The 18,472-nt window shown below is 42.9% G+C and overlaps 1 protein-coding gene across 1 annotated transcript in view; it reads left to right on the top strand.

Annotated features, from left to right (window-relative positions):
• The first annotated feature begins 2,223 nt into the window (after positions 1-2,223).
• The window catches only part of CNN2 (calponin 2), a 28,888-nt gene continuing 12,639 nt past the window's right edge, over positions 2,224-18,472 (top strand). The window contains exons 1-3 of the mRNA XM_089670067.1: positions 2,224-2,385; positions 16,067-16,188; positions 18,405-18,471. Coding sequence (XP_089526193.1) covers positions 2,326-2,385; positions 16,067-16,188; positions 18,405-18,471 — 249 coding nt within the window. The 5' untranslated portion in view covers positions 2,224-2,325. The remainder of the gene's footprint in view (positions 2,386-16,066; positions 16,189-18,404; position 18,472) is intronic.

The raw sequence follows: 18,472 nt of genomic DNA, 5'->3' as shown, positions 1-18,472 counted from the left end.
AAAAAGCACAAAATTTCTGATTTTCTACAGAAACTTTTTTGGAATTCGACCTGTGTATTGCCTGAATAAGGCTAGGTTCATATTTGTGTGGGTCAGGAACCCGTGCATAATCTTATGTATTTCCCAATCCACAGGCAAAACACACTGCTTATTATGGGACACGCAAAGGTGCCAATAATTATCGGAACCCCAAGGCATCGGAAAACGAAGTGTGTTTTTGGGGGTGTGAAAACGAATGGTGCTGTTCTGAGCAGACAAGTTTTAAAAAAAAAAAACGGTCAGAGACTTTTTCCCCACAGGTACAGCAGCCTATTTAAATGAATGAATTGCTGTGCTTGCCCAAACACGGCATGCAGGACGCATGTTAGCATGAACCAAGACTTACCCTAGGTTCACACCTAAGCGTTTTCCGCTGCGTTTTGCAGAAACGCAGTACAGTCCATTTAAGTTAACATGATTCCCTATGTGACATGTTCACATCTCTGCATTTTCACCTGGTGTGTTTTTTAGGAAAGGGTCAGGGACTTTTTTGAATGCAAAACGTTGCATTTTTGGTTCTATAGACTTCAATGGGACCACTGCAAAAAAGCATGTATTGCATTTTTAATGCGGTTTGCGTTTAAAATCTGCATAGCTACAAGAATAATTTCTAAAAATGATACAAAAAAATGCATGAAAAACGTGACAAAAACACAAAGAAGAAACGCATCAAACACAACATGCATAGGTGTGAACCTAGACTTAACCAGTTCACAACCGCGCTATAGCTGAAGGATGGCTACAGCGCGGTTGTGTAATCCTGGGATGACATCCATGGACGTCATTCAAGAACACGCCCCCCCCGCGCACACCCGGCACCGCCGGTGATCAGTGTCCTACAGACACAGCTGATCACGTGATACGGTAAGTGACCAATCACGGCAGCCTTTTACCACATGATCAGCTGTGTCCAATGACACAGCAGATCACCGGGTAAATACAGTTGCCGGTTATTGGCTGCACTTTCCTCACGCTGTCACAGTATGAGGAAAGTACTGCCGATAACCAGCAATTGTCAGTGAAGGGATCAGTACTGATCATCATGGCATTTCTGATCAGTGCCCTGATGATCAGTGCCACCCACCTGTGCCCATCAGTGCCACCTATCAATGCTGCCCATCAGTGCCGCCTATCAATGCTGCCTTTCAGTGCCACCTCATCAGCGCCCATCAGTGCTGCCTACTAGTGCCCATCAGTGCTGCCTATCAGTGTAGCCTCATCAACGCACATCAGTGAAGGAGAAAAACTGTTTGCTAAATTTTATAATAGAAACAAAGAAAAACTTTCAAATTTTTTGCTTTTTTTGTTTATAGCACAAAAAATAAAACACCCAGCGGTGAGTAAATATCACCAAAAGAAAGCTCTATTTGCGTGGAAAAAATGATAAAAGGTAATATGGGTGCAATGTTGCATGACTGCACAATTGTCATTCAAAGTGTGACAGCGCTGAAAGCTGGCCTGGGTAGGAAGGTGGTATAAGTGCCCAGTAGGTAAGTGGTTAAACAGTACATTTAGGCCTCGTACATACAAATGCATGTACCTGCATGCGTTTTATTGCAGTTTCATGCGTTTCCTTTCTTCAGATTAGTGCAGGCCATTGTTTTGAATATGTAAACAAACGTAAAGCTTTGCAAGTTTTTTTCTTTTTTTACTGTGCAACAAAAATTCGCACCTACTTGCTGCGTTTTGAGTTCCATTAATAATTGTGACATGTCTACAGAACGCATCCAAAAATGTGCATTCTCACAATGCTTGGGTGTGAATGGGGCTTTACACGGGGTTCTACACCAGAGATAAAACAGACATTTGAAGAGGAATGAAGGGCTGAGAGATTTGGTTCCACCTGAGGGAATTGTATCTCACAAGACAGAATTCGGTGTAAAAAAAATACAATAAATCAGAGCTGGTGATAAGGTGAGACGAGCAGCCCACCTGACGAGGCGTTCTCTGAGGAGCCCCCTCGTGCTGGGTGTGGCCGATACCTGTGCACTGGGCGTGTCCCCGCACACCGTGCCCTACCTGCCTCTGCCCCGGATGCTGGCGGGGAATTCGCTCACATTTTGGGACTGGCGGGACAGACCCAGCCTGAGGAATTCGGCGCTCTTTGCCCATATATGGGGATTTTTATTATCAGCCAATAGAGGAGAAGTGGGTGTGGTTTGGGGCGCAGACACTGACTCAATCAGAGGAAACTGACTCAGACAAACAGAAAGGAAGACAGACAGAGATTTGGGGAGAGGAGCGGCTTGCGATCCATCCGAAGGCCTTCCTCTACAGCGGGGCAGCATGAGCTCTCAGTTTAACAAGGGCCCGTCCTACGGCCTGTCTGCAGAAGTCAGGAACAGGGTAAGGTGATGGGAGAGGGTGCTGCGTGCAGGGGACGAGTCTAACGGTCTTCTCTGGCGCTCTTTGTAGTTCTTCTCATAGGAAATGCGCCTTTTAGATACAATGTGGATGTTTAGAGCTGCATGTGAGGAGGGGCTAGGCAGGGTGTGTGTATACGTGTGAGAGCACACTGGCATGGACTGTTCCTTCCAGCCATCTCCTCTATCATCACATTTCTATTGCAGTTACATTCAGGGCTACTTTAGGTCGGTGTTGTCCAAACTGTGGCCCTTGGGGTACTTTCTCCCACTGATCTGAGACACTATTCGTCCCCCCACAATGGGGCACTATTTCTCCTGCAGGGTCCACTGTGGGGCGCTGTTCCCACCACGGGACCCAGTGCCCGGGGCGCTGTTCCCACCATGGGGCCCAGGACAATTACTACTCCCAGTGGCCAAAGGCCAGCCCTTACGGTATTACTAAATCCACAACAGTGAAATCAGTCTGGAACCTAGGGGGTTAATCCTCTGCATTGTGTAAAAAGGCAGTTTGGTCCTGACTTCTCTGTTCCTCCACTTGTTCAAATGTCCACGCTGATAAGATAGACTGAGCCCATAGCCCTTCTGCGCATGCTCAGTTTAGTGTGTATTGCTAGAGAGGTGTTTTTCTTGGGAGATTGCATTTGATCAGCACAGTCAATCAGCACTCTCCAGACAGAGGTCAGGGGTTCTGCATCCTCCTAGAGCAGAAAGAAAACTCCTCTTACAAGCTTTAACCAGTGCTCGGCTGAAGTCCCAAGACTGCCATATACTGCTGATGAGAAAAGGGATTTAGCAGTTTATATTTACTAAAATAATTTCACTTCTGTGTACTGTGGGAGACCAGAGAGAGTGAATGCAGGGTCTTGGGTTTAGTAACACTTGAAAGCACGGGTGTCAAACTGGCAGCCCTCCAGCTGTTGCGGAACTACAAGTCCCATAAGGCATTGCAAGGCTGACCGTTTCAAGCATCACTCCCACAGGCAGAGGCAAGGTGGGACTTGTAGTTCCACAACAGCTGGAGGGCCGTCAGTTTGACACACCTGCCTTAAAGTCTGACACTTGGTTCATATGTATGTGGGTGGTGCTACAGCGGCACCTGCACACACATGAAGCCGCACCACCCACACAGAAGAATGAAGGACCCACAGTCGGATGTCCTATCTAATTGCACGCCGCCTGCATTGGAAATCGCAAACATACTGGGAACCTTGGTTCCCATGTGGGCTGTGATTTCCCAATTAGTGCAGGGATTTCCCTGCGTGTCCTGGAGTAGAGTAGTCCATTCAAATGAATGGGCTCTTGAACCCACACAAATTGCGGGCCGTGCTACCCCACAGATTTAAACCAGGGGTAAAGCATGGTAAAGGGGCCCTTTGTTTAGAAATTCTGAAGACTCCTGCTTTAGGTCCTATTGACACTGGTGTATTCTGGGAATGCAAAGAAAAGTGTGACCTGCTTGCAGTGCCATTAATTAACAGCTCCCCAAATGTGGCTAGGAAACTCGCAAAGCTCCCTGTCTTAAAAAGTGCTGGTGCTTCTTTTGGCGTGCGTATGCCAGCCCATTCAATTGAATAGACTGTCCTATGCTGCCACACTAAAAATGCATTAAAAAAAAGCATTCGCATGAAATGCTACTTTGGCTAACTATCAGGGTGGCTGCCATGATGTATCTAAAATGACAGGTGCTCTTTAAAAGTAAAGCATCTGACTCATTCTTGCTAGTAGTTTAGAATTTTTAAAATTTGCAAACCAAATGGTTTCCTTTTTAGAATAATAAACTGTCAGGTTAGTAAAACAGCGATATCACAATTTTAGTTTTAATAGGTTAATCACACATAGCTGGAGAACTACTCAAATTCACAGTGGCTAAATGGTTAGCACTTCCCCCTGGCAGTACTAGGGTTGTCGGTTTGAATCCCAACCATGGCACCACCTGCCTGGAGTTTGCATGTTCTCCCTGTGCCTGCGGGGGTTTCCTCCCACACTCCAAAGATATGCTGGTAGGTTAATTGGATCCTGTCTAAATTGTATGTGTATGTATGAATGTATGTGAGTTAGGGACATTAGATTGTACGCCCCTTGAGCCTTAGGGTCTGATGTGAATGTACAATATATGTGTAAAGCGCTGCGTAAATGGACGGCGCTATAATATTATTATTATACAGGATTTATGTAGCGCCAATAGTTTGCTCAGTGCTGTACATTATAATGGGAGACAGTACAGTAACAATACGATTCAATAAAAGAGGTGTTCGAGGGCCCTGCTCATTGGAGCTTACAATCTAGGAGGGAGGGGATAGTGGTATAGGAGGAAATAGCTGTGGGGGATGGAGTGGTAGGACGAGTGGAGGAGTTCAGTAATTAGCAGGGGGTGGGGTAGGCTTCCCTGAAGAGAGGTTTTCAGGGTGCGCCTAAAGGAGAGGAGAGTAGGTGACAGTCTGATGGATTGGGGTAGGGAGGTCCAGAGGATGGGGGAAGCCCTGGAGAAGTCCATATAAGTACCTGAAATCTTTTATTTCATGTTTTTTCTCATGGTTACTGTGAAATTGTGTGAATGCATCAATGCAGTGCATGTTATCTCAGCTTGCAGAGCTTGGATTCATTGAATGAGTTTACCAAAAATGTAAATCTTGCAGAATATACAGCCTCATGCTACATAACTAAGCTCTATTACATGCTGAATAAACTACATTATTAATGTACCCTAAATAGAAAATTTGAATGCTTTTTTACTTCAAAGGCATTTTATTAAAATAAATTTGATAAAATCCGACAAATCTGATTTAAATTAAAAAAAAAAAAAATAAAATCCCTTTTTTTTTTTCTTTTTTTTTTTTTTTTTTTTTTTTCCCTTGCTTACTATACATGATTCAATATCTGTACAATCGACTTGAGCTCTATGTAATACAAAGGTCTAGCTAGTATCCGATTAAGCTTCATTCACACAGCAAAAAAAAAAAACCAAACACATTTACAAACGTTTATTTAGAGATCTGCGTTGGGAGTCATTCATACACGTGTGTAAATACTGCGTTCATCTACTTAGTAAAATCAAAAAAATCTGTGGCTGAGGACATTTTGGGGGGGGACAGGACAATTTTATGCAAGTATTGATCATTACACAGGAACTTATGTACTAGAAGGAAAACATGCATAATAAGGGCCCATTCACACCGAAACCCAGTATGGGAAATCTGCGTTTCCCACAGCGGGTGTCAGTATTTAGTAAATGACACCGTAAATGTCGTGCATTTGCCCACACCAGATCACATGGTACAGAAGTACCATGCGATGTTTTTGCATTAAGTTTCCAAAAGTAGTGCATGCACTATTGGTGAGGAGTGATTTCATCCCATTCAAAATGAATAACTAACATTGCACAACACAGAGATGCATGTGATCACACAGGAATACACAGCCATATCATTCCTGTGTGATTCCCGATGTGACTCATCCCCCCCAAGATCAGTAACCTTTTTATGCCCAGGTGAATGTAGCCTTAATTTAATTCCAATTTGCTAGGTTTTTGTAGTATATATTTGTTGCTAGATGTAAGGCTGCATTCACACTTAAGTGTTTTGTAGCTTGAAACTCCAAAAAACAACCTCAGACTTAACAAATCAATTGTTCTCTATGGTGCCTGATCACGCAAACAGGCACCATCCAGGACAATTTATTACTTTTTTTTTAAGTTTGAGCATTTTTGGAGCTTCGAGCTACTAAACACTTAAGTGTGAATGCAGCCTCTAAAGGAGATGGTATAATCAGACCATTTGGTAAGCTTTAGATGATGTACAGATGCATATGCAAGAAAAATGAATGTATAGGATAAGCTTAGTTTACAGCATGCTGTATTCACACCTTAACATACCATAAATGCCTCTTGGTGAGGTATCATTGCTTGTGTGTTAATAAAGGTCATGGCAGACTGTCAACCACCAAGGTGTTAGGAGCACACTTGATAAATACATCAGTTGAAGTGCTGGCCATCTTCTGTTCCTTAGCAGTAAAAACCCAACTTATTCTAATTCCTCTCATGTCCAACCAAATCTTCAGAAGCAGTTTGTGTTTTAGGCACCCTAAAGTGGAACTAAACCCATTGATTTCAGTTTCAGAAAACTGATACATTCCGTCATGCTGGAAATGCTAACTGTTACATTTGCTCTTGCTCACAACCAAACTGTCAAACCATAACATGGCTGGTGTCATAACTGATCACATGTGCAGCACCATGGCAGTTGCAGATCAAATAGAGGCTAAGGTGGCAGCTTCCTTGGCTGCAAAGTATAGGAGGGTTTAGTTCTGCTTTAGGTGTCCGTTTATGACACAGAGAATAGCTGCGATTCAACAGATCTCAGCTATTCTCTGGTCATTCACAGTTTATGACACTCAGGAGATCATGTCAGCTCTTCTCTGGAGATCTGTGTTCTCCCTCCAGATTCTCCAGCCCAGAGCTGGAGAATCAGAGGGACCGAAAACTAAGCAGAGATAATTTACCTCTGCTTAGTAAACTGATCTTTTACTGTAATCTCGCGAGATTATAGTAAAATGAGCCGTTTTCCAGAGTTTGTAGACCGTTCTCCAGCGTTTGGAGACCGTTCTCCCTTCGTTCGGAGAACTGCTTCATAAACTGCATTCACAGGAGAACTGTGTTCTCCGAGAATGCTGGAGAACTGAGCAGCGATCTATTACAGCTGGTTCATGAACGGACACCTTAGTAGCCGTGGTGGTTTAGTCCTCTTCTACTCCACTCATGATTGCAATGCTTTGTACGCTCCTGTGGAAAAAGTAACCTTTTTTCCTGCAAAAATGTGTTTTTATTCATTTTTAATTTTTTTTTTTCTTAAAGGTGAATATCTTGCATACTTGTAGAAAAATTTAAAGGATAGGTTCTCCATTCATAACATGTTACACCCATATTCAGGGTGTAACATGTTACGAATAGACCGGCCCCCGCTCCCCCATTTTGACAGCTATCTGTGATCTTCTCCTCCCACTAGCTTCTCTGGCCACCCTGCTCATTCATAGTCCTCTGTGAAGCTGTAGCGGCTGTCTGCTTGTAGTTTCCAGTGAACTACTATAGCGCTGTGGAGCGCCATGGTAGTTCATTGATTCTTCCTGTCATGTGTATCTGCTTTCCTGTACGAGCAAGCCGATACACTGACAGGTCTGCAGGAGACCTGCATGGTACCACTAATCTGCTGATCGCTGGTGCAATGCTTTACAGGCTCTTGCAACCAAAAATAATAAATGCACTTTTTTTTTTTTTTTTACCTGCAAAAAAAAAATTAGCTTTTTTTGGTGAACTAATCCTCTTAACCCTTTCGCTACCAGGTTCATACGGACCAGACAGCAGGGGTTTTGTACACAATCCAGTGGCTGCAGCTACCTGGATTGTGTATAAAACTTCCAGGCAGACTGCTGCCTGTTAGGCGGCTCCATTGCTGCAGATCGCTTCCATAACCCCTGGTTCCAGTGATCAACATGCCAAACCATGGTGTTGTCTGCTTTTAGACACTGCATGTCTCAATAAAGAAAACCTGTCGCCAAAAAATCATCACATAGGGGGACTTTTCCCTTGTGTGATTGGGAGGGGGGGGAGTTACACCCAAGCGCATAACATTCCCCCCCCACACACATACGCACATATGAACGTAAACGCACGCGTCATGGTGCCTACGCATGAAAACGTTGATTGCAATACATCTGGAGCAAGGGCAATAATTCGACCTCCCCTGGAACGGCAAACTGATGGCCTATAGGAGCTTTTGAAGCGTCGTCTATAGAACGTACAGGGTACTGAAGTTTGACACAATTTCATAGGCACATACAAATTTAAGGTTTCCCATGTTTGGTATCTGTTTACTTAGCACAACCATGTTTTTTATCTTTAGCCAAAAATGTGTGTCATTTTATTTGTTTTTGGGTTTTTCATGTAATCTTTAGGCCTAAATTGATTTTTTTTTTCTTTTTAAATATGTGCAAAAACGGCTCTGGCAGCGAAAGGGTTAAAGTACTGAAAGCGGCAATGTAAACTTTCTAAATGCATTTTTTTGGTGGGAAGGTGGGAAGACCCTAGAGTGACACAAAAGCCATTTAGAATTTAGGGGCTCATTTTATACTAGATGTGGTTCAGATAGATGCTGGAATACTTCCATTGAAGCAAGGACCTCAACATGACTCCCTTCTAGCTAGATATCAATTGATACACAGTGAAGAAGTGGTGATTTATTTTATTTTTTTACTTTGTCATTAGTTGACTAAGGCTAAGTTCACACTAGCTTTGTTAGCAGGCATTAGACAGGTGTTTGGGAAGCGTTTTTAACTTCTACATGTGGCAGCACACTGAAGAGCTGCCCTTGCAGAAAAATTGACACCTCATGTCAAGTCAGGAGGAGTTGAATCCTCCCATTCAAGTCTATGGTGATGCTCCTCAAATGCCTGGCAGGTGTTTGCTGAGCGTTAATATTATTAAACTTCATTATAGGAGTTTGTGGTGTGGTTTTAAAGCAAATGCCTATCAAAAGCCTCAAAAACACACATAGGGTTTGAGGAGCCTTAAAAAGGCCTGTCAAATGCTATAGGGGTGTTTGGCAAGAGTTAAAAATTAGTCAAGTGTGAACGAGCTCTAAAGGGCCAAAATGCAGTCTTTTGCAGGGATTCTTTGATGTTGTCTGCCACTGGGTAGGCAACAGGTCCTCATAAATATTACTGTGATGATAATGCATCCTCAATGAAGCATCTCAGATGTCTATGCTTAAGGTGGCAAATGCAGTAGTCTTTTACAACACAAAAAAACACAACTCGTGAAAAATGCAACCAACATTAATTTTTGAATATTGGGTTGGACAGTGAAATTTAACATATAAATGGGTTTTAAACTGTATTCTTATGTACTATTAAACTTGTTCGCAAAACCAAACAATATATTCTGTATTCTGCAAAAGTCATTTCCACTTGCATTCTAGTTGCAGCATAGTACACTTCCGTTTATTTTACAATGACAGGAGGTCCTCAGAAGGTACATAAAACTCTTGCAAAGACTGTTTCCTTCCTTCTCCTATGTTTCAGTGATGTTTCTTTACGTTTTAGTCCTTTATGTACACATACATTGGTGGTATGTGGGGGTTTTTTTCCCTTCTGGATTCTAGGGCCACATGGATTAGCTGTTTGGCAACCGACAAACACGTCTATATTCCAACTCATGGGCAGTGGAGCAGTAACTGAGGGAAATAAATGGCAGATAAAGATGTATAGGCAACTGGAAGGTGGTTATATTTGCAATGTTGGCCTATGACTAGAAGCGGTAAATTATACAGTCTTACTTTTTTTCTTTATGTAGGTCCAGCACGTCTGTAATGTATGTTGTATTTAAAACTGCACAGCGTTTCCTGCACAGATGGTTGCAATACAAATCTTGTAGAAACAAAAATAAAATGTTGAATTTTTTTTTTCCACCTTGCTCCTACAGGAACAAAAAGTTAATGCTCCATTTATAGCTTTTATGCTATTTGAATGAAAGATCTTGTTCCCCTTCTTCTTTTTTTTTTTTTTTTTTTTTTTTTTTAGCGGTTGGATTGCTTCCTGAATGAAAGGCTGTGGTCTGAAGCTACTCAAAAGGCAAAATGACTGTTTTTTTTTTTTTTCTGGTGATCATAGCCTAAAGAGATACTTTTGACCTAATTTGTGCATTACATTTGGGTTACATGTTTGAACAACTCATTTTAAAGGATACATTCACCTTTCTAGAGAAAATTATATATGCACATATTTTGGCAGAGAAAATGGTGTTTATTTTTTCCTGCAGAAGCTTGGAAAGCCTTGCACCCGTGATCAGTGGTGCAATGTCAGACATTAGCAGAACAACCCCTTCATACAACAGCCTGTATAGATTTACAGGCTGAAGTCTAGATGTACATCATCAGTGCCCTCACAGTTCATTCAGAACTATAAGTCAGCTGCCCCGCCAGCTGACGATACTTGTAGTTCGTTTGTTCAGTCACAGGAACTGAAGGACGTGGCCATGTGGGGCTGTTTTTGTGCTGTGACAGGAGGGAGAAGACCCCCCCCCCCCTCCCCCCTGAGGGGGGGGACTAGCTGGAAATACAGGTGGAACATGTACTAGAAGGTAAACTTATTTTATTTTCCAGTGCGAGTGACGTGTGGTATAACTATATCCCTGCTGAGTCTGCAGGAAAGTAATGGTTAAGCTGGCCGCATATGATTAGTTTTTTCATTCAGCCCTCACAAATGAGGTGAACAGAGGAATCCCCCACCACACCAGGATATTGTATTGCATGTCTCTACAACAGAAGTCTATCAGTCAACCTCTGTCAAGCGTGAGCAACCACACACTGGTCAAAATTTGGCCAGTCCCTGCTGAACCAGCCAAATTTTAGATCCGTGTATGGCCAGCTTAATCCCTTGACGTCGACTTATTCCAAATATGCGGCCTCACAGAACTGGGCTTTTTTCCTTGGGGCCACATAATTGCGTACCTGTCTTTCTGCTGGGAGCGCGCCACACAGCGCGCTTCCAGCACAAAGACCATGCTGTCCCTGAGAGCCCTGAGTCCCGTTCTAATGATCGGGACCTGGGATTCTTGATTTTGGGTCACATGGTTGCTGTGATGGCCTCTGATTGGCTGTCACTGTACAGCCCGGCCCCCTTGTGACCTTGTGTTTTTTTTTGTTTTGTTTTTTTTTTCCCCCCTCTCTATGAATGGAGAGAGATTCATTGTATCTCTCTAACTTCTGGCATAGAGGGGGAAAAAAAAGGTTTGTAAAAAAAAAAAAAAAGATGGATAAATACCTAGGTCAAGGTTTGATCTAGTTCAGTGCCAGGTTAAGTGTTTTGGGTCAAGGTCAAAGGTCAGGATTTAAAAAAAAAAAAATGGTGTCGCGTTTTAGGTAAAAAAAAAAAAAAAGCAAAATGTGCACTATTGTTGTTGCCAGAGGCTGTACTACGGGTACAAATAACATACACATATATGGTATCGCTGCGATCATCAGGAGCTGGAAAATTTATTTTGGGTTGTTCTTTGATGGTAGGTTATAGTAATTCTTTTTACTATTGTGGGCCAGTTTTCCCTTGATGATGATAAAAAAATAAAAGTCAGATGTCCATTACCATTTACTACCAAATAAAAGCCCAATTTGTCCTGTAGTTTGTGGTGATATGTACGGTTTTACGAATACATGTCACCGTTGCAAATTTGTGTTTGGGCCTTTAGATTTGTTTTACCCTTAGGCGTGAAGGGGTTAAAGTGGTTGTAAAGCCTAAACATTTTTTTTCACTTTAAATGCCTTTCTTGCATTGAGGTAAAAAATATTTTTACCTCAATGCTGCATCTGTCCCCTCCCAGCTCCAAGGCTGAGAACTGAGCGATCAGACACCACTGACTGCTCCGTTCTCTTTGCCACTCTGATCAGAGATCCAGGACTGTCCGTCACTGCTGTTTGCTCTTCCCTGCCCCTCCGAAACTTTAAAGCCACTGTGGAGTAATTAATTCTCAAAGTTCACAATTAAAAATAATTTAAAAATTTTAGTAGGGTTTTGGCAGCCTGCTCTCTCCTTTCTGTGCACTTGCTCTATATTTTCAATAGCAATTAGAATGCTACCAGGCTGCCAATTCACTGCTGGGAGAGGGGATCTGAGTTATGGAAACAGAAGTTAAGCCTCTGCTAAAAAATTTGAGAATTCATTACTTCACAGTAGCTGCAGCTACAGGGGTCAGTGAGAGCTTGTTTGAAAGCAGTCCAGTCCTGTCTGTGATCTAAACTCTGAAAAATAAACCTCTTGCTTCCCACACTTGCGACCTCTGCTCCGTGTAGTAGAAATGTTACCTTAAGTCTGTAGGATAAAAGTCCATCTCCTGGGTACTCCTGCAAGTCTCATGGGTACACCCTACAGATCTGTCATGCTTTTAACAGTGGCAGAAAATAATAGATTCCTCTCTGGTAAGAGGAAAAGTGCCCCTATATTGTGTTCAGTTATCACATGGTTGTTGGTGTATTGCATTCTCAAAAGGAGCACACCTTCCTGAAACTGCTAAATGCTTTGACAGGTGAATAAGAAATGCTGCATTCAGGTTCTTGTTTTCATCTTTCGTTGAGTAAAGCTTCCCCTTGGGCACAGATTTTAAAATAGACTTGCAGAATAAAGCTGCCATGATGCCTATAAAACAATATTGGCATGCAGTAAATGTAACGCACCAGCCCTGGTTTATTAATGGGAGAAGCATAGAGTAGCAAGCTTGAACAGTTGAGTCATGCAAATGGAAACTTTAAAATACTTTGGAACACTTTTTGCCATGGATTGGATATCGTAAGTGTGCACAGGAGCGTCCCTAGGGTTGGTGTCACCCGGTGCGGTAACATTTGGTATCACCCCTCTGACGATCCCCGGGGATGGATTGGGAATGTGGATTGAGCATAATGGATTGGAGTCCAATCCTTTATGCTCCCCAATCTGCAGATCCGATCCATCCTGCGGGGATCATCGGCTTGAAACCTATGTGGGGTTAACTGATCTCTCTATGAAAAGGAAAGCTTTAAAGCAAGCTGACGATCCCCGCAAGATGAATCGGACCTGCGGATTGGGAAGCATAATGGATCAGACTCTGATCCATTATGCTCAATCCGCAGATCCGATCCATCTTGCAGGGATCGTCGGCTTGCTTTAAAGCTTTCCTTTTCGTGAAGCTTGTGGAGAGGGTCCGGTGTCCCCCGGTGAGGGGCGCAACCCCTCACACCTGCCTAGGGATGCAACTGAGTGTGCAGCTTGTTGCAGTTCATTTTAGGGAATAATAACCTTGTGCCATGCCCAAGCATGAATGACCCCACTCCCTTGCTGGCCTGCATTCACGTTTTCTAGGTTTAAGCATGCTTATGTGTTCTCTGCCACACAGATGCATGCCATGCCTGAGTCCAGCTGGACTGTACCCAACCTTACCTCCAAGTGTGCTAGGGCCGGCTGAACCATGCCTGAGCACTGTATGAAGCAATCGCACTAGTGAACTGGACTTGGGGTTAAACATGCTCAGTCACAGTATGGGGTTGCCTGGTGTGAATACACCCTTATTTAACACAGGACCAGAGGCTTCTTTCCGTCATGTCTTACAAACAAGCAGATATGTGTGTTATCGCATGTTTGCTAGAACTTGCTTGCTACCTGGGGAAATTTTGCTTTTGGATGGTCAAGCGTTCATAATGGCCGGTGGTGTCTGCAGTAGTGGAAGTTACCTACTGCAAACAAAGAAATCCTCTCACGTTTCCGTATGTGCTTTAAAGCTTAGGGGCAATTGGGACGCATATGGGTTATGAACAGCACGGGCTCTTCTTTTTCCTCCTGGGGTTGTGTGGTTTGTTTTGTTTTTTTGTTTTTTTTTACACACAAGACCGTGAAATTTGTCATTGGATATGTTTGCTTTACCTATGTTTTTATTCTGGGCTTTAAACCTTAGTTTTTACAACACTGTTAGCATTGGGTTACCATCCCTTTCTGTGTGTAAAAGCTCATACGACCTCTTTCTTCTTCTTGGCATGTCTGTACTGATAAGATCAAGTAGCTGGTTTCATAATTTCATAAAACTGGTTTGGAATAAGGTTGTCTAGTGCAATGACATTGCAGTAGATTCCACACCCTGTGACACAACATTGCCAAGGGCTAATTACTCACTTTCACCAGCCCAGAGGAGTATCGCAATCCAAAATAGCTCAGATATGGAAAGGCACTTTAATAAATCAGGGTGGGGGCTTTGTTTCTATATTGGTTGGTTCTCTTTCTCTGTGCTCATATCTGTGAAGAAAACAGAGTTAAAAAAATAAACAAAAAACCGCATATATATTGTGAACTATACAATGTATTTTTCTTTACTTCACCGGATTCTTGGCTGAACACACAATTCTATTATCCATGCTCACCTGTATAGGTGGGGTACAATGTTGCAATATTCTCCACTTTATGGGTCACGTCACAACATTGTTAGCTGTAGAAAAGCTTTATTTAAAGGCTACGTTCACCTTTCTGAGAACAATAAATGCACATATATTTGCAGGAGCATACAGAGCATTGCTCTTGTGATCAGTGGATCATGGGCACAATGTCGGGCTCCTGCAGACACATCCTCCGGCTTTCTGCCTGTACCTCTTTTTGGACTGTTTAAAATCTGGCGATTCCTCCAGATTTCAAAGTGATGATTTTTAAAATGTGACAGTGGCTGTAGGGGAGAGGAACGCCCACCCACTGTCAAAGGGGATTAGGGGGAGAGGAGGCTGAGTGAACATGTTGAATCCTAATTTCAGGTGTAACCTGTTTTAAAAAGGTGAACCTATCCTTTAAAAACCTGTATTTGGCTCATACTAGGGAAAAGTAGCTGGCTGTTAATATTTTGTGGACTCTTCCTTACTACTGGCACAAAAATGCTTTACTTCTGTGTATGGGGACACATTTGACCCTATCCCTATGTTCTGCAATACTGCATTGGGTGCCCAAGTTGCCAATCTCCAAGTTGAAGCATTATTGCTCATGGCTGGCTCCTTTTTTAGAAGTTTAACATTTTTGACAGGATTTTTGGAGGCTCTAGCAGCAGATCTGGTTGGTGGGGTAACATGAGGAAGGTAGGTACAGGCAGTTTTCAGTGCCTTTAGCTGGCCATAGACTGTTTGAATCTTGGCTGGTTCTGCGGGGATCAGCCGAGATTCGAACTATGGACTGTCTTGTCTGGTTTTACATGCTGTTATTGCTACTGGCCATTATAGCCACTAGCAGTACTCCATGGTGTTCTCCCGGTGGGAACAACAACCCCCCCTGTCAAGAGAATACAATAGCTCCACGGAAGGGATTCCCTGACTGTGTTGAAGGGGGAATTGAGCTATTTATTTTTTTCATAGTGTATGGCCGGATTTACTTTTTCTAGTCTAGGAGGAGAGTGTGAGGGATGGAAAGGAAAGGAAAGGTAAAGAAAGAAGGGGAGGGTGGGAAAGGAAAAAAGGAGTGGAAAAGAGTATGAGGGGAAGAAAGGAAATGAAAGTAGTGGAGGGTAGGAAAGGAAGTTGAAAGGAAAGGAAAAGGACGGAAAGGAAAGGAGGGGAGAAAAGGAAAGGGAAGGAGTGGAGGAGAATGTGAGAGGAGGAAAGGAAAGGATCGGAAAAAAAAGGAAAGGAGGGGAGGGGAGGAAAAGGAAAAAGTAGTTGTGGAGGATAGTGTGAGTGGAGGAAAGGAAAAAAAAAGGAAAGGAAAGGAGTGGAGGGGAGGAGAGGAGAGAAAAGAAAAAAAAGAAGAGAGGATGAAAGTGTGAGGTGAGGATAGGAAAGGAAATGAGTGGAGGGGAAGGTAGGGGAGGGAACGGTAGGAAATGTATAAGAGGAGTGGAGGAGAGTGTGAGGGGAAGAGAGGAAAAGAAAGGAAAAGTAATGAAAGGAAAGCAAAGGAAAGGAAATGAGTAGAGGGGAGGGTCGGAATGGAAAAGGAGGAGTGGAGGAGAGTGTGAGGCGAGGAAAAGAAAGGAAAGGGGTGGAGTATAGGGGACTTTAGAAAAGGAAAACGGAGGAGTGGAGGAGATTGTGAGTGAAGGAAAGGAAAGGAGTGGAGGGGATGATAGGAAAGGAAAAAAGAAGAGAGGAGGAGAGTGTATAACAATTTCTCTCTTGTTTTTCTAGTTGGCACAGAAATATGATCCACAAAAGGAGGCTGAGCTTAAAATATGGATTGAAGAGGTCACTGGAATGTCCATTGGTCCAGACTTCCAGAAGGGATTAAAGGATGGTGTCATCTTGTGTGAGTAAGTATTTTGGGTTTTGCACTAAAAAAAAATCTTATCAGTAATGCAGTCTTATTAATATTATCAGTAATGCAGTATGTTACTCTAGTACATGGTCAAGTTGCTCTCTATTTTTAGGCTCAGGGCTCTGGACGTCAGCAAAATGGTATCTTCCAGCAAGAACAGGGAAAATGCTGGAGGCAATTTACAGCCCACACTAATTTTGGTAGCATAATTAATGTTGAATTTGTTCCTTACTAAAGAACGTTATTTTTATCAAGTTACTGCAAAGTTCCAATTTAATAATTATGCTACCAAAATGAGTGTGTGCTGAAAGTTTCCTCCAGCATTGCTCCTGTTTCTTCTTGCTGGAGGGTGCCATTTTGTTGAAGCTCAGAGCAGTAACTTCCTTACTGAAAACTCTCCCCCTCCTATTTGGTCTCAAAAACTGTCACTTTCTGCAATTTAAAATACAACAAGGCTTGAAATGTATGTTTGTCTTGGCTCGGATAGAGAGGAAGGCTGACATAAGTCTTTACAGTGCTGAAGTTCAAAGGCTGCCAGTGAGGGAGAGAGGAGAAAATATCAAAGTGAAATTTAACTTTTTTATCTCCCTGGCGGCAGCAGAGTTTGTCCTGTCAGTTTTCTTGCTTTTCTTTTCTCCCTCCCTAATTTGTGTTCCCTCGGCAGAGTTGGGTCATACGTGTTGCTTTCTTCCTGCTTCTTCAGCAACAGTAAATCATAAATTTGTTAGCTGATTAGCCTCTAGTGATTTTACACAATGTGCCAAGAATAGAGAGCAACTGAGCATGTGTACAGCAGGGTGAGACCGTGCCTAACTGGATTTTTAATGTTTTTTACATAGACCACTTCAGGCTGGCCCCAGGTATCAGAACTTAATTTTCTGACTAAATGTCCACTTTAGGCTGTGATGGGCAGTTGCAGATTGGCACAGAACCCACTCCTGTAGCAGCTGATGCAAGTGAAAAGGAGGGTTGCACACTGCTGGTATCATCCACAAGCTTTATTAGAGACTGCTAGGACAGAAGTGTGTGTGTGTGTGTCCATATCCGTCTTCAACTGGCATAGAATTGTAGTATTCTCCTAATTATAAGCAGATGTCCAGAGCATTGAGCACTCCATCCTTCCTTACATCACAGTGCACCCCCCTTACCTTCTACTGAGAAGAAGCTAGGGGTAGAGCTCGGTTTCAGAAAGTGCAGGGTCTGGAAGAGGGCTGGAGTAAACTGTCAGTCTGCTGAATGCTGAGACCAAGGGGGGCAAAGACAATGGGTGCTGTGGCTGCACAGAGGTGCAGAATCCTGTAGATCAGCATTTCTCAACCTTTGTAATGCAGAGGAACCCTTGACATAACCTTCCGGCCTCAGGGAACCCCTGCTAAAATGACTTTATCCACAATTCATGATACATTAGTGTGATAGTCAGTGGTAAGAATGCTCCTTACACTTTTGTGGTCATTTGGGATGAATTATCCCCTTACAGATTGCTAAAAAGGTTAATGGTGTCAGTGGGAACTTGCCTGAGAAGCAAAAATTGCTGGAGGAACCCCAGGGACAAGTTGTGGGATGAGTCGGGGGGGGGGGGGGGGGGGTGCCGCAGCCGTACGAAGGGTGCAAGGGACACATGAAATAGCCTGACAGGACACACTCAGCCCTGCAGGCCTAGTGTTTTGACATATTAGCAGTAGACAGAGATGGGCACGCCATTATCTCTTGGTGGCTCCCAGTAGACAGGCCATGGCAGCTTTTAAATGTCTGCCTCTGAAGACTGTTGTTTTTTGAATGGGATTGGATTAATGGTTCCTAGGTAAAGAAATTTTAATGGGTCTGGAAATCTGTTTTTCTTTTGATGTATCTTGTGACCTCTTGAAACAGAATTGCCTGTGGACCCCCCCCCCCCCCCCTCCAGAAATTGGCACTGGTTGTGAATACAGCCAATCAGATTCCAGGTGTCATTTCAGCTTAGTGTATTGTAATACACATGCACTTTCTTTTAAATCATGAAACTGCATGCCAGTGTAATGTAAAGTGCATTGAAGCTTTTATTTTTTTCCCCAGTTTTTACATTTGAATGGAAACTGTAGATGCCAAAAAATGTGTGAATTCAACCTTAGGAATTTCCTAGAAAATCCAAATCTGGAGATTAATATTGTCCTGGTGCTAGATTTCCATACTAACTTTTTTTTTTTTTTTTTTTTTTTCACTTTTCCATCTTAGACTTATGAACAAGTTAAGTGCAAACTCCATTCCAAAAATCAATGTTTCCAAACAAAACTGGCATCAGG

The sequence above is a fragment of the Staurois parvus genome, unplaced genomic scaffold, assembly GCF_062004578.1.
Source record: "Staurois parvus isolate SC_StPar_1 unplaced genomic scaffold, SC_StPar_1.0 ptg000086l, whole genome shotgun sequence".
Taxonomy (NCBI): domain Eukaryota; kingdom Metazoa; phylum Chordata; class Amphibia; order Anura; family Ranidae; genus Staurois; species Staurois parvus.
The sequence above is the reverse complement of the archived record's forward strand: the minus strand, read 5'-3'. Positions and strand labels throughout refer to the sequence as shown.